The sequence below is a fragment of the Aotus nancymaae genome, unplaced genomic scaffold (genome assembly GCF_030222135.1).
Source record: "Aotus nancymaae isolate 86718 unplaced genomic scaffold, 86718_ANA_hifiasm-v0.15.2.pri h1tg000058l, whole genome shotgun sequence".
NCBI lineage: Eukaryota > Metazoa > Chordata > Mammalia > Primates > Aotidae > Aotus > Aotus nancymaae.
In genome coordinates this window covers 26,576,180-26,600,170 of record NW_026988472.1, presented here as the reverse complement: position 1 = coordinate 26,600,170, position 23,991 = coordinate 26,576,180, and the positions used below count along the sequence as shown (strand labels likewise).

General features: G+C 34.7%; 1 protein-coding gene across 11 annotated transcripts in view; it reads right to left on the bottom strand.

The window, feature by feature from the left end:
- The window catches only part of DMD (dystrophin), a 2,277,745-nt gene that overhangs the window by 1,336,785 nt on the left and 916,969 nt on the right, over nt 1–23,991 (bottom strand). For all 11 annotated transcript variants that reach the window (XM_064364425.1, XM_064364424.1, XM_064364427.1 and 8 more), the window contains exons 27-29: nt 22,668–22,850; nt 16,134–16,268; nt 13,318–13,467 (exon numbers count right to left, since the gene is read on the bottom strand). In XM_064364425.1, the coding sequence (XP_064220495.1) occupies nt 13,318–13,467; nt 16,134–16,268; nt 22,668–22,850 (468 nt within the window). The remainder of the gene's footprint in view (nt 1–13,317; nt 13,468–16,133; nt 16,269–22,667; nt 22,851–23,991) is intronic.

Here is a 23,991-nt window from a genome sequence, read left to right as displayed (position 1 = left end):
TTTTGTTTCGTTTTGTTTTGTTTTTGTATTTTCAGTAGAGACTGGGTATCACCATGTTGTCCAGGGTGGTCTCGAATTCCTGACCTCAGATAATCCACCCACCTTGGCCTCCCAAAGTGCTGGGATTATAGGTGTGAGACACCGCGCGCAGCCACTGATATATTTTTCTACCATTTTAACTTTTCTTTTGTGCTCATCTCACATTTTTCTTTGTTGTTTTCCTTCTCGCTTGCTTTACTGCATATTGATTGAGAACTTTTCCTTTTATCATTCTTTTACTTTAATTGCTTGCAAAGGGGATGCTCCATTAGTGGCTATCCTTGACAATTTCTTATAGCATAATAAAGTCTAGATTTAGTCACTATCTCTACCCTCTTTATAAACAATAAAAGGACTTGTGACTATAACTCCCCTCCATATTGTTTTAATCTAATATTTCAGATCAAAATTATTTTAAATGCAAATCAGACATTCTTATATTTCAAGTAATGAATGCCTTTTGTATTTAAGAGCTTAACAATTTATTTTTTCATCATACCTACTTGCATCTAAGACCATTAAAACATATTTTTCTACTTATTCTAATTCTTCACACGTATTTTAGGAGTTTTTGTAGTAAGGGGCTACTGGGGCAAAATCTCTGTTTCTTTTACTCTGATAATGTCTAATTGTCTTTTACTCTGAAGAAAGAATTTTGTTGAGTTCAGAATTCTAGGTTGATGGTAAATTTTTCAGTATCTTGAAAATATTTTCCTTTGCTTTTTTATTCTTACTCATTGTTATACATAAGAAGTCTAATGTCAGTCTAAATTTCATTCCTCTGTAGGTTATCTGTCTCACCCCTGGCTAACACAAATTTATCTTTGTCTTTGGATTTCCACACTTTCACTCCGATATGTTTGAGATTGGATTTCTATTTATTTATTTTTACCTGTTACATAATGTGCTTTCTGTTTAAGTGGTTTATGTCACTGTCTCTGGAAAATTTTCCTTTAATATCCTTCATATATTACTCCATCTCCATTTTTTTTAAAAATGCTTTCAACATACAAGAAACCTGTATATAATTAACACATACAACTTGCTGCGTTTGGAGATAAGTATACATTCATAAAAACATTACCTCAATCTATGACATAAACATATTCATTATCTCCCAAACATTCTTCCACTTCTAGTATTATTATTATTATTTTGTAACAGAACACTTAAGGTCTATCCTCTTAGCAAATTTTAAGTAAACAATAGAGTATTGTTAACTACAGGTAATATGCTTTACAGTTGATCTCTAGGAATTATCTATATTATATAACCTAAACATTGTACCGTTTTACAAATACCTCCCCATTTTTCCCTTCCCCTAGCTCCTGGCAGGAAGCACTGTACATTCTGCTTCTTTTAGTTTGTATTAGATTCATAAGGTAAGTTGTTTTATGTATTATTTCTGTTTCTATGTCTGGCTTACTTCATGTAGCATAATGTCCTCCAGGTTTATCTATGTGGTTACAGCAAACGGCAGGATTTTCTTCCTTTTTTAAGGGCTGAGTAGTATTTCATTGTATGTATATACCACATTTTCTTTTTCCTTTCACCTGTCAATGGACATTTAGGTTGTCTCCATATCTTTGCTATTGTAAATAATGCTGCAATAAACAATAGAGTGCAGATAATCTCTTTGAGATTCTCATTTAATATCCTTTAGAAATATCTGCATAAGTGGAATTGCTGGATCATATGGTGATTCTATTTTCAGTTTTTTAAGGAATCTCCATACTGTTTTCCAGAGTGTCAGTATGAATTAACATTCCCGTCAACAGGGTACAAGGGGCCCTTTTCTCCACATCCTTGCCAAATGTGTTATCTCTTGAATTTTTAATAATAGCCATTCTAACAGGTGTGAAGACATATATCATATGGTTTTGATTTGCATAGCCCTGATGATTAATGATTTTGAGCACCTCTGCACATACATGTTGGCCATATGTATGTCTTCATTGAAGAAATGTCTATTGAGCTTATCTGCCCATTTTAAAATTGGGTTATCTGATTTTTGATACTGAGTAATAACCATCCCCATTTCCTTTATTCTCCTCTTTGAAACTACCACTGAGATAAATTATATGTTCATATTCTACTCCCCACCCCCATCTCTATTACCTTCTTGCTCATATTTTCCCCCTTCTTAGTTTTTGGTAACACATTCTGTATATTATCTTTTAGTTTTCTCTTAATTCATTTTTTTAACTAATATATATTTAATACATTCATTTTCTAATTTTTAATTTTAGTTTAATTTTGATTTATTTATTCAAAGTTTACAATGTTTTATTTCTTTAAAAAAATTCAGTAACATTTATTTCAATAATAATTTACCTGTTTATTTCATACTATACATCTTTCAATTCTAACATCTGAAATTCTAGGAGAGGTAGTCTAAATTCACCCTGTGTTATACGGGCTGACTTTGCCTCATGATGGCTTATTTTCTTTCTGTGTGCGTGTGTTTATGAGCTCAAATTTCACTGAGTTTAATCTGTGAGGACACTGAGGTCACTTTTCTTGGTAAAGAATTTGCATTTGCTTCTAACTAATGCTAGGATGCTCCTAAGCTGGTGCTACTTTGACATAATCTCTTGTTTGAATATTTCTTTACCCCTTGTGATAATACACACTCAAGAGTTCCTCACCTCACAAGAATAGGCCTACAGTTACACATTTTCAGGCGACATTACTATAATTATTCTTACTATGACTTTTCCCTCTCAGTGAGAAGATGGATGCTGTTTTATGTTTGTTCTCTCTGCAGATGTAATCCTCTCTGCCCATTATTTTACTGATAGAACTCCAGTTTGATGTGGAATATGTGTTTAGCTCCCTGATTTTTTTGAGCCTGAGGATCTTATTTATTTTCTACCAAATGATTTAATTCACCTAAAATTTGGGTTCCCAGTATTAGCTTTTAACTCCAGGCCAAAACAAGTGTCAGTAGTTGTAGTCACATTATTATATGACTTCAGTTTCATCTATTTTTTTTTCTGGTCTTTAAAGGTTTACTTATACTTCCTTGAAAGCAAAATAACGTATATCTACTAGGCAGTTTCCAGCATCCTGGTGCTTTGCAGAGGGCATTCTGGAAGATTTCATTGTCCTAGACCTTGAGAACAGAAGTCAGTCCTATCTCAACATCTGTGAAGTAAGCTAATCAAATCTGTATCATAAAACTAATGTGGGATTTAAGTTTGATGTTGCTTATAACTACTTAGCGAAAGGACTGATATAAAACTGTGCTCGATAAGTAGTGGCTATTACTATTATTGTAGATAGATATTCTCTAAAAATAGACATGATAAATTCATAAAGCATAATATGTCACTTATTTTCCTACATTACTTTATACTCTTCTTTCAATCAATATTCTTCTATTCTGGTCTATCCATGCTAAAGTGGTTGTGACACTGAGGGAAAAATTCAAAGTCACAATTACCAGGAAAAATTAATAGGTCCGTCTAGCACTCTATCACAAATATCACAAATGTTAGTAGAGTTAACAAATTTTGATTATTTTGTCATGTCTCTTTTAGTATATTTGCTATTTCATGTCAGACAAAACAACTTACAGACATCTTTGATAGTGACTGAAATGGGGGTATTAACAATCCATGAAAGAAATGAAATAATCACTCATCAAGAGAAATGGTAAAGGCTTTGGACTTCTGTGTGACTTTAATAGTTAAGACTATACATTTTATTTTAATTCGTCAGTCCTAATACATTCAAGGTCATGTTTTAAACTTTTCTTAAAAACTGGGAAACTGGTCAGGTGTCATGGCTCACACCTGTAATCCCAGCACTTTGGAAGGCCGAGGCAGGTGGATTACCTGAGGTCTGGAGTTCAAGACCAGCCTGGCCAAAATGGTGAAACCCCATCTCTACTAAAAATACAAAAATTAGCTGGGCATGGAGGCACACGCCTGTAATCCCAGCTACTCAGGAGGCTGAGGCAGGAGAATTGCTTGAGCCCTGGAAATGGTGGTTGCAGTGAGCTGAGATCATGCCACTGCACTCCAGCCTGGCCAACAGAGCAAGATTGTCTCAAAAAATAACACAAAAAATTGGGAAACTAGTTAACTGCCATATTCACTTATTAGCAGACAGCTTTTTATTTTTAATATATGAAAAGGGTCACAGAGATTGGAGGTAGTGTAGCCAAATGGTCATGTGCCTAGGCTTCAAGTGCAAAGAGATGGGTCTAAATGCTCAATAGCTTCTTCCTAGGGCCTTTAATATCCTTTCCATTTCTATAGAATGGGAATATAAAAAACCTTGTATCAGCTAGGTACGGTGGCTCATGCCTGTAATTCCAGGACTTCACGAGTCTGAGGCGGGTGGATTACCTGAGGTCAGGCGTTTGAGAATAGCCTGGCCAACATGATGAGACCTCATCTCTACTAAAAAAATTAAAAATTAGCAGGGCACGGTGGCAGGTGCCTGTAATCCCAGCTACTCTGGAGGCTGAGGCAGGAGAATCACTTGAACCTGGGAGGCGGAGGTTGCGGTGAGCTGAGATAAAGCCATTGCACTCCAGCCTGGGTGACAGAGCAAGATTTCATCTCAAAAAAAAAAAAAAACAACAAAAAACCCTGTATCCTAAGGGTATCTTGAGAACTAGATGAGAAAACACATATCTGACATTTAAAACAGCACCTGGGCCTCTGTAACCATAGAGTATTACTAATATTATTATTTATTTTGTTGTATTACTATGACATCTTCTGCTGCTTGATTACCCTGCTGGAGAATAAAGCTATTAAAATAGTTGTAAAAATGATATGATTTGGTATGTCTTTTGAAGATGTTTCTTGGTTTGCTAACCATCTTTCAAATCATTACTGTGAATAGAAAATATAGTGCCATATGATTATCAAGAATGAAATATGCCTTTTGAAGTGATGGAAATAATTTATTACTTATTTGAATGCAAACTCACACTCTGAAATTAGGAATGGGATCTAGCAAATCTCTTTTAAATATTCATAGGCAATAAAAGTCTGGCTGTTTGATTGATTTAACAGGCAATTGAATGTTACCTTAGTTCTGCATAATTGTAGCTATAAGAAACATTAGGTAGGCAATATAAAAACCTGGGAAACCTCTGACATAGGCACTTAATTGATTTAAAAAATGGGCTAAGGCAAATCTTAAAATTAAAGGGCATTTTGTGTATTAATAGAAAAACTGGCTGAGGCAGGAGAATCGCTTGAACTCAGGAGATGGAGGTTGCAGTGAGCCAAGACTGTGCCACTGCACTCCAGCCTGAGATTCAGAGATTGTAAATAAATAAATAAATAAATAAATAAATAAATAAATAAATACATGTTTTTTTCTAACCAAAAATCAAGAAAATCACCTTAAAACAAATTTGGAATTCTTGATTATAACACATGAACATGCAATATGATTCTTTAAAAATTGATTTAAAAACTCAGTTACTGTAATCATTTTGTTTCTTCCACCCCTCAGATAATGTATCCCAAGTCTCATTCGACTGTATCAAAACACCAGTCTTTTTAACTAGATAGTAGAAATATCCAAGGGACTGATTTAGCTAACAAATTATTAGGTGTGTCTTTATTACCTAAGTAGTTTGGAATTGATCAAAGTGCCTAGCAAAGCCTGAGGAATACAAAAGTCCTGTCTCTACCCATTGTTTAAGTTTAACATTGTATCTTTAAGGTCATATCAGTTTATTACAGACTGATACAACATAATTTGAGGAGGATATAATGTTTAACATGATGTAGTTTGCATGAAAGCTGTAAAGACTAAATATGCTTTATTTTCATTGTCAAATAACTCTCAGGTTATTACTGGTAAAATATGTAATATAAACACAATCAGGACCGATCAAAGTTTCAAGTTTATTTATTTCAGGTTTATTTATTGTTATTTTAACACTGTGGTTAATTGATCATTGAAGTAGAAGTGGAGAACTTCCGATTTTAAGACTTAGAGAATGATAAAAATCCTTTTCGTCTATTGTAACATTTTAATGAACTAATGGAGGCATGTGCATTTCATTATATTTCATATTGTAATATCTGTATTTATTTACCTACCACTGCTCTCAATGGGAAATACATGTGTGTGTGTATATATATGTGTGTGTGTGTGTTTACACACATATAAACACACACATACACACTTTTTGAGGGCTAATACTCTAGCATATGATCTAGTAAAAATAAAAAGGCTGATAATTCATTGAATTTACCAAATAATTTATTGAATATGCACTATGTTCCTGTAACCACACTAAGTACTTTCAATGCAGTATTTTATATTTTGCTCACAAAAATAAACCCTATGAAACAGGATGAGAAAATGGAAGTTTAAAAATGTAACTCAGACAGAGGATCCAAGATGGCTGAATAGGAACAGCTCTGAAGTGCAGTTTCTAGTGAGAACAACACAGAGGGTGAGCAATCATCGCATTTCCAAACAAGTTATTACTGCCCACAGACCAGGAGATTCCTGGGCTGAAAAGTGTCATGAGTTTCCATCATGGCTGTTCCAGCTGGCATAGTGGATCTCCACACAAAAACTCACACAAATCTGGCCAACAGTTTCAACCAATGCCTGGAATGCCTAGGAGACAGAGTGGCCCATTCAACTGAAAAAAAGGGGGCTAAAATAGGGAGCTAGGTGATCTCACTCAGTAGGTCCCACCCCAACAAAGACCAGCGATCTGAAATGCTCTGGACTGAGAGTTTTGCAGCAAGTACAGCTGGACCTGGGATGGTCCAGCTCTGTGGGGGGAAGGGCGTCTGCCATTACCAAGGCAGTTCACCACTACAAAGGCAGTCTGCCATTGCCAAGGCAGTCCGCCATTACCATGACAATCCACCATTACAGAGGCAGTCTGCCATTACTGAGGCAAACCACCATTACCAAGGCAGTTCTAACTATACCTCTGTAAATAAAACCTCAAGGAAGTTCACACAGCAGCTGGGCAGAGCCCACCACAGCTCAGCAGCACCTCCGTTGGTAGACTGTGACTAGGCTACCTCCTTGCTGGGCAGAGCATCTCTGAAAAAAGGCAGCAGCACATCAAGATCTTATAAATAAAGCCCCAACTTCCCAGGACAGAGCATCTGAGAAAAAAGGCAGTTATGAGTTCCACTGCAGCAGACTTAAACATACCTGCCCAGCAGCTCTGAACAGAACAACGGAGCTCACAGCTTAGCACCTCAGTTCCTATAAGGGACAGACTGTCTCCTCAAGCAGCTCCCCGACTCTCGTATATCCAAAGAGATACCTCATAAAGGAGAGCCCAGGCCAACATTTGTCAGATATCCTTCTGGGATGAAGATAAGAGAAGAAGGAACTGGCAGCAACCCTTACTGTTCTGCAGCCGATGCAGGTGATTCCCAGGCAAGCAGGGTCTGGAGTGGACCTCCAGCTGTCCTGCGGCAGAGGAGCCTGACTGTTAGAGGAAAACTAAAAAACAGAAAGAAATAACTTCAACATCAACAAAAAGGATGTCCAATCAGAGACCCCATCCGAAAGACACCAACTACAAAGACCACAGGTAGATAAATCCTCAAAGATGGGAAGAAACCAGTGCAAAAAGGATGAAAACACCCGAAACCAGAACGCCTCTCCTCCTCCAAGGGATCACAACTCCTCATCAGCCTGAGAACAAAGCTGGATGGAGAATGAGTCTGATGAATTGACAGAAACAGGCTTCAGAAGGTGGGTAATAACAAACTTCTCTGAGCTAAAAGAACATGTTCTAACCCAATGCAAAGAAACTAAGAACCTTGATGAAAAAGGTTTTACAAAATGCTAACGAGAATAAACAGCTTAGAGAAGAATATAAATGACTTAATGCAGCTGAAAAACACAACACGAGAACTTCACGAAGCATACACAAGATTTAATAGCTGAATTGACCAAGCAGAAGAAAGGATATCAGAGATTGAAGATCAACTCAATGAAATAAACTGAGAAGGCAAGATTAGAGAGAAAAGAGTGAAAAGAAATTAACAAAGCCTCCAAAAAACACAGGGTTATGTGAAAAGACCTAATCTACGTTTTATAGGTGTACCTGAATGTGACGGAGAGAATGAATCCAAGCTGGAAAACACTCTTCAGGATATTATCCAGGAGAACTTCCCCAACCTAGCAAGGTAGGCCAATATTCAAATCCAGGAAATACAGAGAAAACCACAGAGATATTCCTCAAGAAGAGCAACCACAAGGCACATAAACGTCAGATTCACCAGGGTAGAAATGAAGAACAAAATGCTAAGCCCAGCCAGAGAGAAAAGTCGGGTTACCCACAAAGAGAAGCCCATCAGACTCACAGTGGATCTCTCAGCAGAAACCCTACAAGCCAGAAGAGAGTGGGGGCCAATATTTAACATCCTTAAAGAAAAGAATGTTTAAGCTGGAATTTCATATCCAGCTAAACTAAGCTTCATAAGTGAAGGAGAAATAAAATCCTTTAAGAACAAGCAATTGCTGAGAGATTTTGTCACCACCAGGCCTGCCTTACAAGAGCTCCTGAAAGAAGCACTAAACATAGAAAGGAACAACCAGTACCAGCCACTCCAGAAATGTACCAAATGGTAAAGAGAATCAACACAATGAAGAAACTGTATCAACTAATGGGCAAAACAATCACCTAGCATCAAAATGGCAGGATCAAATTCACACATAACAATATTAACCTTAAATGTAAATGGGCTAAATGTAAATGGGCTAAATGCCCCAATCAAAAGACACAGACAGGCAAATTGGATAAAAAGTCAAAACCCATCAGTGTGCTGTATTCAGGAAACCCATCTCACATACAAGGACACACATAGGCTCAAAATAAAGGGATGGAAGAAGATTTATCAAGCAAATGGAGAGCAGAAAACAGCATGACTTGCAATCCTAGTCTCTGATAAAATAGACTTTAAACCAACAAAGATTAAAAGAGACAAAGAAGGGCATTACATGACGGTAAAATGATCAATGCAACAGTAAGAGCTAAGTATCCTAAATATATATGCACTCAATACAGGAGCACCCGGATACAAAAAGCAAGTTCTTAATGACTTACAAAGAGATGTAGACTCCCACACAATAATAGTGGGAGACTTTAACACTCCACTGTCAATATTAGACAGATCAACGAGACAGAAAATTAACAAGGATATCCAGGACTTGAACTCAGATCTGGACCAAGCAAACCTAACAGACATCTACAGAACTCTCCACCCCAAATCCAGAGAATATACATTCTTCTCAGCACCACATCACACCTACTCTAAAATTGACCACATAATTGGAAGTGAATCACTCCTCAGCAAATGCAAAACAACGGGAATCATAGCATACAGTCTCTCAGACCACAGTGCAATCAAATTAGAACTCAGCATTAAGAAACTAATTCAGAACCACACAATTTCATGAAACTGAACAACTGGCTCTTGAATGTTGACAGGATAAACAATGAAATGAAGGCAGAAATAAAGATGTTCTTCAATACCAACGAGAATGAAGACACAATGTACCAGAATCTCTGGGACACATTTAAAGCAGGGTCTAGAGGGAAATTTATAGCAATAAATGCCCACATGAGAAGCCAGGAAAGGTCTAAAAGTGACACCCTACCATCAAAATTGAAAGAGCTAGAAGAGCAAGATCAAGAAAACTCAAAAGCTAGCAGAAGACAAGAAATAACAAATAACAGAGGAGACAGAGACACAAAAAACCCTTCAAGAAATCAATAAATCCAGGAGCTGGTTTTTCAAAAAGATCAACAAAATAGAACACTAGCCAGATTAACAAAAAAGAAAAGAGAGAAGAATCAAATAGATGCAATAAAAAACTATAAAGGGGATATTACCACTGATTCCACAGAAATACAAAGTACCATCAGAGATTACTACAAACAACTCTATGCACATAACCAGTAAACCTGGAAGAAATGGATACATTCTTGGACACTTACACCCTCCCAAACCTAAACCAGAAAGAAGTGAAAACCCTGAACAGACCAACAACAAGGGCTGAAGTTGAGGCAGCAAATAATAGCCTACCAACCAAAAAAAGCCCAGGTCCACATGGGTTCACAGCTGAATTCTACCAGACGTACAAAGAGGAGCTGGTACCACTCCTTCTGAAACTATTCTGAACAATCCAAAAAGAGGGAATGCTTCCCAAATCATTTTATGAGACCAACATCATCCTGATACCAAAACGGCAGAGACTCAACAAGGAAAGAAAACTTCAGGTCAATATCCATGATGAACATAGATGCAAAAATCTTCAATAAAATACTGGCAAACCGATTGCAATAGCACATCAAAAACTTATCCATAACAATCAAGTAGGCTTCATCTCAGGGATGCAAGGCTGGTTCAACATACCCAAGTCTATAAATGTAATTTACCACATAAACAGAACCAAAGACAACAACCACATGATCATCTCAATAGATGCAGAGAAGGCCTTTGACAAAATTCAATAGCCCTTTATGCTAAAAACGCTTAATAAACGAGGTATCAATGGAATGTATCTCAAAATAATAAAAGCTATTTATGACAAACCCACAGCCAATATCATACTGAATGGGCAAAAACTGGAAGCATTCCCTTTGAAATCTGGCACTAGACAAGGATGCCCTCTCTCACCACTCCTATTCAATATAGTATTGGAATTTCTAGCCAGAGCAATCAGGAAAGAAAAGGAAATAAAGGGTATTGAATTAGGAAAGGAGGAAGTCAAATGGTCTCTATTTGCAGACGACACGATTGTATGTTTAGAAGACCCCATCGTCTCAGCTCAAAATCTCCTGAAACTGATAAGCAACTTCAGCAAAGTCTCAGGATACAAAATCAATGTGCAAAAATCACAATCATCCCTATACACCAATAACAGACTTAAAGAGAGCCAAATCAAGAATGAACTGTCATTCACAATTGCTACAAAGAGAATAAAATACCTAGGAATACAACTAACAAAGGATGTAAAAGACCACTTCAAGGAGAACTACAAACCAATGCTCAACAAAATAAGAGAGGACACAAACAGATGGAAAAACATTCCATGTTCATGGTTAGGAAGAATCAATATTGTGAAAATGGCCATACTGCCCAAAGTAATTTATAGATTCAATGCTATCCCCATCAAGCTACCTATGACCCTCTCACAGAACTGGAAAAACCCACCTTAAACTTCATATAGAACCAAAAGAGAAACCAAATAGCCAAGTCAATTCTAAACAAAAAGAACAAACCTGGATGCATCACACTATCGGACTTCAAACTATACTACAAGTCTACAGTAATCAAAACAACATGGTACTGGTACCAAAACAGAGATATAGACCAATGGAACAGAACAGAGGCCTCAGAGGCAACACCACACATCTACAACCATCTCATCTTTGACAAACCTGACAAAAACAAGTAATGGGGAAAGGATTTCCTGTTTAATAAACGATGTTGGGAAAACTGGCTAGCAATGTGCAGAAAGCGGAAACTGGACCCCTTCCTGACACCTTACACTAAAATTAACTCCAGATGGATTAAAGACTTAAATGTAAGACCTAACACCATTAAAAATCCTAGAAGAAAACCTAGGCAAAACCATTCCGGACATAGGCATAGGCAAGGACTTCATGGCTAAAACACCAAAAGCATTCCCAACGAAATTCAAAATAGAGAAATGGGATCTAATTAAACTCCAGAGCTTCTGCACAGCAAAAGAGATAATCGTTAGAGTGAACCAGCAACCAACAGAATGGGAAAGAATTTTTGCACTCTACCCATATGACAAAGGGCTAATATCCAGAATCTACAAAGAACTAAAACAGATTTACAATAAAAAAACAAACAACCCCATGCAAACGTGGGTGAAGGATATGAACAGGCACTTTTCAATGAAGACATATGTAAGGCCAACAAACATATGAAAAAATGCTCATCATCACTGGTCATTAGAGAAATGCACATCAAAACCACATCGAGATGCCATCTCACACCAGTTAGAATGGCAATCATTAAAAAATCTGGAGACAACAGATGCTGGAAAGGATGTGGAGAAATGAGAACAGTTTTACACTGTTGGTGGGAGTGTAAACTAGTTCAATCATTGTGGAAGACAGTGTGGCGATTCCTCAAGGACCTAGAAATAGAAATTCCATTTGATCCAGCAATCCCATTACTGGATATATATCCAAAGGATTATAAATCATTCTATTATAAAGACACATGCACATGTATGTTCATTGCAGCACTCTTTACAATAACAAAGACCTGGAACCAACCCAAATGCCCATTGATGATAGACTGGACAAGGAAAATGTGGCACATATACACCATGAAATACTATGCAGCCATAAAACATGATGAGTTTGTGTCCTTTGTTGGGACATGGATGAACCTGGAAACCATCATTCTCAGCAAACTGACACAAGAATAGAAAATCAAATACCACATGTTCTCACTCATAGGTGGGTATTGAACAATGAGAACACATGGACACAGAGAGGGGAGCATCACACACTGGGCTCTGTTGGGGCAGACTAGGCAAAGGACTGTTGGGGATAGGGAGTTGGGGAGGGATAACATGGGGAGAAATACCAGATATAGGTGATGGAAGGATGGCGGCAGCAAACCACATTGCCATGTATGTACCTATGCAACAATCCTGCATGTTCTGCACAAGTACCCCAGAACCTAAAGTGCAATAAAATATATTAAAAACAAAACAAAACAAAAACAAACAAAAAAACACTGACTAGGAGAAATTTGCTATTTTGTTTTAGTATTGTTTTGAAAAATCATACCATGTGTGAAATATGAAAATTTATAAATGAAATTTTTAGTATTATTTGTGAAGAAAAAAAAAGTATGGGGTATTAACAGAATTGCATGCATTACTAGAAAATTACATATGACACAACAAAAATGTGTGCGGTGGAGGGAGAGGGATAAAATGAGAGAGCAAGCAAGAAAAAGCAAGAAAGGATACCCACACATAATGGTTTATCTTGAGTAGGGAAAAGAACTCTATGGTCAGAGTAGGTAGACCCAAGGTTACTATTCTTGGTATGTCTCAGTTGCCTTTTAAGAATTCTAAGTTATGTTTCTGTGAAATCACATGATATAACAGACATGTAAATAATTTTGTAGCCAGTGTGTGGCATTTGAATGTCTCTGAAAACTGAAAGCTGAGCTAATGCTCATTCTATCTAAGAGGTCTGTAACTGCTATACGTTAATGCAAATTAGATTAAAGAGTTTTTCACTTATCTTCATACCTCTTCATGTAGTTCCCTCCAACGAGAATTAAATGTCTCAAGTTCCTCATTGATCAGTTCATCCATGACTCCACCATCTGTTAGGGTCTGTGCCAATATGCGAATCTGATTTGGGTTATCCTCTGAATGTTGCATCAAATTTTCCAGTGACTGAAACACATTTGCAATAATTACTATTTCTCTTCTTTTTCTAAATACATTAACATAAAATGCTCAGTATCTTCTGATTTACATATAATTAAGTCATAAGCAATTTAAAGCAAAATTTAGTTGGGATAAAAACACCAAGGAGCATTTTTGTTTCAAAAAAGAGGATGTCATTCTATATGAATCTTCATGGGATTATGACAGCATTGTGGACCGAGAACTTAAAATGTGATTTACAACTACATTTTTCCTTGACGTCCCCTAACTCTAAAACCTGAAGAGGTAAAACACTCAATTTCTCAACTTCTCTGATAGCTAGTGGTGTCCAAGGAACGCAATCATGAAAAGGAGTACTCTCTGAAGAAGTCATTTTGCCCTTCCTACTGTTTTTGCACATACATGGCCTGGAGGTAGAACAGTCATCTTTGGACTGGGAGGCAGTGACTATGAGTGTGAGGTCCTTCATGCTCAGAAAGAGAGAGCAGTAAGAGAATGTCTGCTCACCTCATAATATGGCTGAAACATCATCATCCCTGGGTAACCTCCATTCAGTATTCTTTTTGTGGTGGTAAAAGATCATTTGCGAGCTTAAGCCATTGTTTGATTTTCTGTTACGTACATCCCAGTAATACCTGTCTCCTATACTGCTCAAAATTGAAAGTTGCCTGGCTAGACAGTATGATGAAAATGAATCTCACTGTCAAGTGTAGGGATGGTAGAAAACAAGTGATTCAATTTCATCTTACTGCACCCCAAACACATCTATAAAATAAGCAATGGACATATGTTTTAACAAATTTATTAAATATTCTGTTTTCCTTGTTTTAAAGAAATTAAAATGTTCTGGTACATATTCGTAATTCTTCCTGGATATTTTTCTTGAATTTTGAGCAACCTCAATATATTTTCCTCTTAAGTTTTGAGAAAAATAAAAATATAGAGTCTCCTAATAATATTTATATTTAAAAAGTCACTATAATCTGTAAAGTACCTAAAAAGCCATCACATTTTTGAGTAGAACAATGTAATTGTTAGTAATTTTCCTTATAATTTATATACCTTATTACTTCTAACAAATCTTAGTTTTGTAAATATTTATAAAATGGATGAAAATAATTTTAATGGATACATTATTTTATGTACAAATTTTTATACATAAATTTAAATAAATTTTATATAACTGCATTATTTCTTAATACAGTATATACCTTGCTAACTTTTTTAAAAAGTGTACAAGAAGCAACATAGCAAAATTAAGGCATCTGTTATAAATACTTGAGTTGCAAGAAAACCTAGAAGTTCTATACTTTTTCTCTCCTTGACATGTGGTAATCTTGCCTTTTGCCCTCAAAATGTCTTCCCGGATGAGCATCAGCAACATTACCAAAGAACCAATTTTATTTAAAATAGTAAATAGTAATTGTAAGTTTTTTTTCCCCTCTTTTCTAAATACTCTTCATTATGGCTTCATAGTTTCTCCCTTTCCTTATCATTCCTTTCTGAACATGCCCTAGTTTTTCAGTGCATCACTTAAACTGTGGTATCAAGAATTTAGCATGGTACCTAATGTGCAATCTGACAATTTCATAGGATGACAGCATCATTGTATCTTTTGTTCTGGCCACTGTCCTTTTATTAATGTGCTGTAAGTTTGCTGCATCTTTTCTAGAAGATGTAACATACTGCTGGTTCATAGAAATGTTTGGTCAATTAGCTTCTCTGGATACAACAAATTTATAGTCATGGTTAGTCAAACAGGGAGAAAATTAAAGTCCACTGGAGATCTACTTTGCTATATTTAATACCTTTCCAGGTTTTATAATTTTCTTTGGAAAATTAGGAAGTTGGATAAAATGATCCATAGTTGTCTGCTCTGATGTTCTAGGATTACAATTCTATTCTGTCTAAAGAATTATTTTACATTTTCTTCACATCTTGAATAATTTATGCTCCTTATTTTGTAGATTTACACAAGGGCTATACTACATATGGCTTTATGTATATATACTATGTATTCTAAAATTACATATTCATTACATATAGATAAGTCAAAAGTACACTAAAATGCATAGATCTTGAATGTTTGTCAGAATTTAAAGTCAAAGTTTATAAATGCAAACTCATTTAAAATTTAATTATTAAAAGTGTCCAAAGTAAAACTTGAAAGTGTACTTATATTTTAAGAATAGTTTGAAGATATATTTCCAATATTAAAACATATCCATTTAATAACTCAAAACATTCTGTAAGCTATAAATTTGTAATTTTAAATAAGAATAAAATATGTTCCAATTCAATACATGCAGCTTTTAAACTGGAAATAATATTTCGTATTATCATCCTGATTAGCTCTAAAGCAGTAAAATTATTTATTCACACTACCTTTGCATGTTTGTGGTAGATTTAATTAGGTAAAGTGTCTATGTAGAACTTAGTGATATAACAAAGGCAAGTTTCCTCTGTAAGAGGTTATTTCAACCTTCTGCAAAATCTCGTGACCTAGAGGTTCTTAGAGAGAATAAAGGCTTTATTCAAAGTGCCAGTGCTGAATGATACATAGTAATTACACTCTCTTGGGTTGTTTTCTTTGGATTTGTCTTCTATTCGGTACTTGACTTCTTTTAATAATCCATATAAATTATCATCATTTGGTTTAATTTACAACTTACATCTAGCACCTCAGAGATTTCCTCAGCTCCACCAGGAATGTTTTCAGTGGTTTTAAGTTTAAATTCCACTTCATTTAGCCACTTGTTTGCTTTCTCCAAGTATGACAATAACTCATGCCAACATGCCCAAACTTCCTAGGAAAGAAATACATATCACAGATTAAATATTATGGTAGAAAAGTAAATGTGAATCTTTGCCATTACATTTCTAAAGCTTCTGGAAATATAACACATTTTGATCATCTAATACCTCTATAATTCAAAGTCATTAATGAAACATTTTATTACATGAATAATGAATACATTCAAGATATAGTAATTTACTTTTTAAAATAAAAATATACACCAATATTGCAGTCTGTGAAACAGAAAAATTAAAAGCATATATAAAAATGCATATATAAATCTAACATCCTTACACATCAACTGTCACCATTATTCTGTGACCTTCTCTAAAATTTATCATATATAAATAATCTGATAGTTAAAACCTAAATGAGTTTAACTATAGCTCTCTTTTCACTTACATTATATCATATAATTTTCTGTATTACTAAGAAGACATTTTTAATGAAAATCTAAGACTTCATTTAGGTGGCCCTTTCTTTAACAATATACATTTATTAGATAGACTATTTTTAGTTTTGTTTGCTATCACAAATTTGTGGTAAATATCATCATGAATATGGACTATTTTTCCACATTATTATTTCCTTGAGGTATATTATCATCAATATTACTACTAATTAAAAGTTTGATTATTTTTAAATGGCCATTGATATGTATTGTGAAACTGATTTATATACAAAAGTACTCATAAAAAAGCAAAACTTTAAAATTTCTACAAGAAAATATAGAATAAAATATTTCTGACTTTGGCATACAGAAGAATATCTTAAGTAAGACATCTCGTAGAAAAGTGACCATAAGAAAAAAGAGATGACTGCTTTAAAATTAGGACCTTCTATTCATCAAAAGACACCATGAAATAATTGAAAAACAGCCTCAAACTTGAAGAAAACAATTGCAGCCTTTGTAACACACAAGCATATGAAAAAATGCCAGCAAGTCAAATAAACCAAGGAATAACAAAGGTGGCTTTCTAGATGGTGATTATATCTATTGTAGAAAAGACAAAACGATGTAAGAGAGAATAAGAATATAAAAGTGGACATTTTGTGTTAGCTTTGGAAGTGTAAGTATAATGGTGCAATCATCACCACTTACTACCACCTGCCTCTGCCCCAACAACTACCACCGAAACTAAAAGCTTGAAAGGAAGCTTTATTTTAGGAGTATCTACAAAATTAATCAAATTTCCCAAAGTTCTCCTTTGTTCACAGCCCTTAAAACGACAGAGAGTATTACATCTCTATCTAATGAAAAGTATTACTCTAACCTGCCTGGCAAGCCTACCAACCTATTATACTTGCTTGGTATCTTATGTATAGTTTATTGCAAAAAGTGAAATTAAGTATTTTGCTTTAAAAGGTGATACAAATCTTAAATCTGGGTCATTGCATTTCAGCTCCTGCTGGACTACAGGCTGTCTTCATTCTGGGCAAAGAGCCCAGTGGGAAAATATAAATATCTTCTTAAATACCCGAGGGTACCTTACAGCTTTGAAGACAAGGAGATGTGATTGGTAATGTGTCTTATTAACTTTGGTGCAGATTGAGGTAATGAACTACCTTGCTGATTTAACCGTCAGGATGGATGGCCTCTTCTGTCCTCAATGCATCTGAAGGACACAGCTGGAGAGGCTGAATGTACCAGCTTTACAGGTCACCTTTGCAAAATAAAATATAGTCTTGAAGCCCGAATTGGAGCTAAAAGCCACTTAGAATAACTGTTAAGCTTAACAGTTTGGAACTTTAAATTACTTTGAAATCATAGAATTCAAAGTGGCTTTGAAGGAGAATACAAATAAAAAAAGTAAACTTCTGTTCAAAATATTAGATGGAGCTGATGAGGTAACCCCCGTCATCTCCTGTTTCAGTTATATCAAAATGCATGTTAAAATATAAAGGAAATATTTTAAATTTATAACCGATCTGTAAAACATGTATATAAAATCTCAGGTGTCAGAAAAAAAAAAAGAGGGAAGTTAAAGTACGAAGTGGAAAATCAAGCTTATAAAAATACTGGCATATCAGAACAGGGTATATTACATAAAAGCTAGGGCATTTAACACTAACTTGAGATGGAAAATGAGGTATGCCAGGGACATGGGAAAGAATGAAGCAGTGTGCTACCCATCCTGGAAAGAAGAATATCCCTAGCCATTGGAACGTTGTGAATTAGCAAGGAAGCCATTTTGGGTGGATTTTTGGATGAAAAATAAAGATCCACCCATAACAAATCGAAACTTGAGCTTTTATCACACATGAGGGCAGAGCATAAAATCTCTACAATCCTGGTGACAACAAATAAAAAAAACTCAATAGTCAAGAGCAAACAAAAGAAAACACAAAGTTCCAGTAAAGGCAATTCCTACTATAGAAGAGTTTGCAAACAAAAACAAAAACAAACAAAAACCTTACAAGCCAAACGGGAAATTCACTTCCATTAGAGTGAGTCATTAGTTGTAACAAATGATAGAATCCATACCTTATGACATAAAGATAATAGAACAATTTTAGAGAATCGTACAATAAATATGCTTAGCCTCATGGTGTATGTTTCCCATAAAGTTTATTTGCTTGAGATTGGCAACTGAAATTGACACCTAAGAACTAGAAAGGCTTGGCTGCCTACATTTCATTTTGGGAGAACATGTCTTTCTTGTTTTCACAAGCCTTGGTTTAAACAGAGAGGGCTGATGGAGAGGACATTTGAAGGAAGTCAGGAGAAGAGAGTTTGAATAGTTTGGCAATTCTTTCTCACCGTTTTATAGGGATGGGTAGGATAAACTCATCTGGATCATTTTATTTATAGGACCTAAAACAGAACTGCTCATCTACTGGGTGGATATATTCATGAAGGGGTGAGTGTTATGTCCAAGGAGGAATCAAAAACAACTCTCAAATTTCTCATTCCTGAAAGTTATACAGTATGGGTACTTCCAGTGCCCCCAGGCTCTGAGTTGAGATGTGGTAGGTAAATGAGACTCCAGGGCATCACTAAAGCACTGGTAAAAAGATATATAATATTCAAGAGAATTTTGTATAAAGCTATTGACAAGTGGCAGCTTGAAATTCATGTTAAACACTCCGAGGTACCATAAATGCCTAGGAGATCTTTTTTGTGGGGCTCAAGGGTCATATGAATAAGGCGAATCTGGATCCTAAATAGACCAAATCAAGTCTATAGAGAATAAGCCAGGTCAGTGGTGATAACATATAGAAAAGGGACAACAGACTAAGCATTACAGATATGTTTTAACAAAAAATAATAGCAATTTGGGGCAGCCAAGAAAAGGACATTCACATGAAGGGAGAATTTTTCCTTATTCATCCTCCCTTATATCAACAGGAGATCAGTATCCAGAAACTGGGCGAGAGGAAGAGACTGTGAGACCATTTATTCTCATTCCTGCCTCTGTATAAATGGCTGAAGCAACAGATTAATCTAAATTTGTGGAATATTTGATTAAATTATGATACTTAAATTTAAATTACAGTAAATTTTAATAATTAAGAGACAATAAAAAGTAATGAGATCAGACAGAAATATTGTTTAAGAAGCCAACTATCAGACAGAAGGTGAAGTTTGACAGAGTTGAGTGTAGTTATTGGAAAAATAAGACTGTTTCATGTTTACTACTCATTAAGTTGAAATGTTTCAGTCAAACATATGGTATATGCTTAAGTTGTGTAACTAAAGGAATAAATAGAATTAATCACACAAAATAAGAAAATCATAAAAAGATTGTGAAACAACTCAATAAAATAGTGAGAAATGGAATATGATTTTGAAAAAATATAAACATACATAAATATAGCAAGATAAATATATATACAGATAAAGATGAAAATATTTCTCAATTGAAGGATAAATTATACTATGGGCAGCTGAAGAGAAATTTTCAGAATTGGAAGACAGATTCTAGAAAACTATCCAAAATTGAGCAGATAGAGATAAGAATATAGAAAATGTTAAAGGGAAACCAATAATTGCAATATGGGAAGGGGATAGTCTTAGGGCTCTAAGAAATTTTTCCCTTAGAAAGGGATGAAGAGATTGGGAAAAAGAAAATCTTCACAAAGACAATGCAGAACCACTAAATAAATAATTATCTGTTCTAATTAACATACCAGGTCACAAAGTATAAACAAAAGCAAATTCACACATAGACATAGTTGAATGAAACTGTAGAAGACAAAATAGAGTGAAACTGAAGAGCATATACAACAAAGAGAAAATTTAAAGATGCCAGAGAAAATGATAAAGGAACAATAATTTGAGAGCAAATTTCTTAAAAACAAAAAATTTCAGAAGACAAATAATATTTGCAATGTTGTTAAACAATCTGTCCCCACATAATTACCTCCTCAATTACATCATTATCCAATACTCAGGACAAAATAAAGGCATTTTCTATATACAAAATCTGAACACTTTTGCTACTCACACTAAAGAAAAGCACAAAAAGAAACTGAACACAGAAGCAAAGGAAAGAACAAAAGGCAAAACCAGTCACAAAAATTGGGAAAATAGCATTGGTAAATCTAAATAAATAGTATATGAAACAGATAAAACAATAGCAGCAGCGGCAACTGTATGGACTAATTTGGGGGAAAAAAGGTGAAAATGAAATACTAGCCAACAATAATGTGGAAGATGGAAGAGGAAGGTTTACAGCTAAACCATGCTAATGTTTCCACCATATTATTGTTAGAGAGGTATATAGAAATATTTATGGTAAGATAAAATAAAGTACATATTCCAAACCAGTAGAAAACGAAGAAAACTGAATTAAATAATTTGGTAACTTCAATAAGAATAGGGATTGTTAGAAATTTCATTATAGACGAGAAGGAAATGGGAAAATAGTCCAATAATTGGTCTTGAAAATTTTGTTATTAATATGAAAATTTAAAAATCCCTTTGGAAAATGTACTCCAGTATAAATTTCTGATGAATCACAGAGTATCATTTAAATGAACAACATGAATAATAGGAAACAATGATGCTTATTTAAGGACATTAAGAACATAAGAAAATAATAGTAGGTGTTTTATTTAAATATTATCAGAAAGCATTTCCTGGGTACAAAAAGTCCCTCCCTATTGTAACATGTTAGTGAATTACTGTGGCTTTCTTGAGGCATGTACAGTGCTATCTCATTCTTTCCCTTCCCATTCATTGTTATGTTTTATATAGCACTCACATAACACTGATACATGAATTACGTCTTTATATCCTCAGAAACTGTAATATTTTCTGACAAATAAAAGGCACTTGTCAAGAGTCTGAGAAGTAAACTGGATTTAAAAAACAAAAGAATAAGGATGAGTAAAGAAGAACTTAAAACTGATAATGGAGAACTCAAAGATCACATTTTATAATTAGAAAATGATAATACTGTATTGGGAATATATGAGGTACTTTAGCTCAAATACATTTTAAAATACTTTTAAAGGTGTACTTTATTATTGATCTGAATTGTACCTGTCTTTACGTATCAAACCCTCAATATATGAAATATATGAAGCAAACTAAACAATAATGTTTTTCAAAAGTAAAGAGGTACCTCAACACTTTATTAACTATATTCACAAAAATAACTCAGTCTGTGTGAGGGAAGGGGGCTTAATTTAAAGTCCAATTCATGTGCATCGTCTGGCATCATCAGCATTTGTAGTGGAAAAGTTTTGTGCCCCTTGGCACAGTATTTTCCTAAGAAAGGTCATAGCTTATTTTTGATGCAATTACATTGCAATCATTTGAGACACCTGTGTTCTTTATCTATATTCAGAGAAGCATAATCTAGATAGTAAGGCATCCATAAAAGTTAAAGCAGAACTTGTGATAATAAATAAACATAATGTAAAACATCAAAAAATATAGAGCTAGTTAGGGATACGTGTCTTAACAAAGAATTCTATGGGGCACAGCAATTACTAAAGACAATTATAGTAAAAATACACTTCTCTACAGAATACTTTTCCCCTACGATACCTAAATAAGTTTATATACATACAAATATAGGAAAAAATAAAAATCATTGTCTATATATCTAGAGAAAATGTATTTATAGGATTTTGTGACCTAATAGTAATACTAATAAGAAGAATTAGAAGTACAGCTACTCACATATACTGAGTTCTAGGCGAAGTACTTTAAAGAGAATAGCACATTTAATTTACTCAACAGTTTATGAATTATGTATTATTTTTATACCCATTTTACAGATTGAAAACAGGTTTATACAAGTTAAGCAAACGACCCAAACCATACAATTTATTAATGCCTGAATGAGGATTTGAAGCCTAAGTAGTTTTACACTAGAATCCATGTTCTAAACCACTATGCCTCACGTATGACCATGTACTAACATATAATTGATAAAGACCAAGAAAAGCAACTGACTTCCAAAGTCTTGCACTTCCCATTCAGCCTAGTGCAGAGCCACTGGTAGTTGGTGGTTAGAGTTTCAAGTTCCTTTTTTAAGGCCTCTTGTGCTGCAGGTGGAGCTTGAGCTATGACACTATTTACAGACTCAGTAAGGAGTTTCACTTTTGCTTCTTTTTGTTGGGCCTCTTCTTTAGCTCTCTGAAAGATAAAGAATGCTCTCTTAATAGCATGAAAATAACTTTACATCCAAACTGTATTTCTATGTATCATATAATTACTTCCTCACAACATCCCAGTTAGAATGAGATTTACAAAAATAAATCTAATATGAATTCCAGTATCTTCCATAAATGTAAGGTTAGTTGTAATTGGAAACTTAAAGACATAAATTATTAACATAATATAACAGATCTTTAACAAGAAGAGATTGAAAAGTAGTCTGATTGTGGGTATGGATTTATGGTCAAATATATACACATCAATATAAATACAATTGTTTTGGAAAAGGCAAGAAACAAATATTTCAGTATTAACTAGGTTAAAAAATATTTGGCAGTCTAGAATGGAAATCACTTATAAATTACTCAGATGGATGAATAATATTGAAACCATCACAAATATGATTATATGAATCAAAGGATACTTAACATAGAAAGGTCCCCTTAATGCTACATTTAGGAACATATTGTGATGAAAGAAAGAAATTTTTGTTTAAGAATTGAAAACACAGGAGATAAAGAGAAACCAGGATATCAGAAGTTGGCCTGACACCCAGCTATGGTTTCTTCTCCAGCGGAAAAGAAACTGTTACACATAATTTCAACATTGGAAAAAGCCACTTTGTTACCATAACATATCAAGACCACAAGAAGATCATTCCATAATCATGTCTGAATCCAGACAAAAACATCAACATTGCCCAAACCACAAAATGCCAGACATTCCCCTATCCTGATTTAATAGAAATGAATGCTGTTTCTTTATCAGTTATGACTTTAGCATCATTCTAGTCTTTTGTTCTGGACAAGGTACGATACCCATAGAGTTATCCCCACTCACTAAGGACAAGCAATCCAAAGTAAAGCTTTTAAGCCCTCCCTTAAATCCCCTAATACAAGCACAAATCCTATAACTTTTTTCATCCTCATGTACCCCCTGGCCTCTGTGTTGTGTATTCTCCCTCATCGCAAAAAGGAATGAACCCAACTTGTTCACCTCCGAGAGAGTTGGTGGTGATTGATCTTTGGTTGGAAGACATTTACACTCCTTAACTTCAAATGTGTACATATATTTTAGAAACACAAACACATACACATGGTATCTTTAGTCTGTGTTCTTC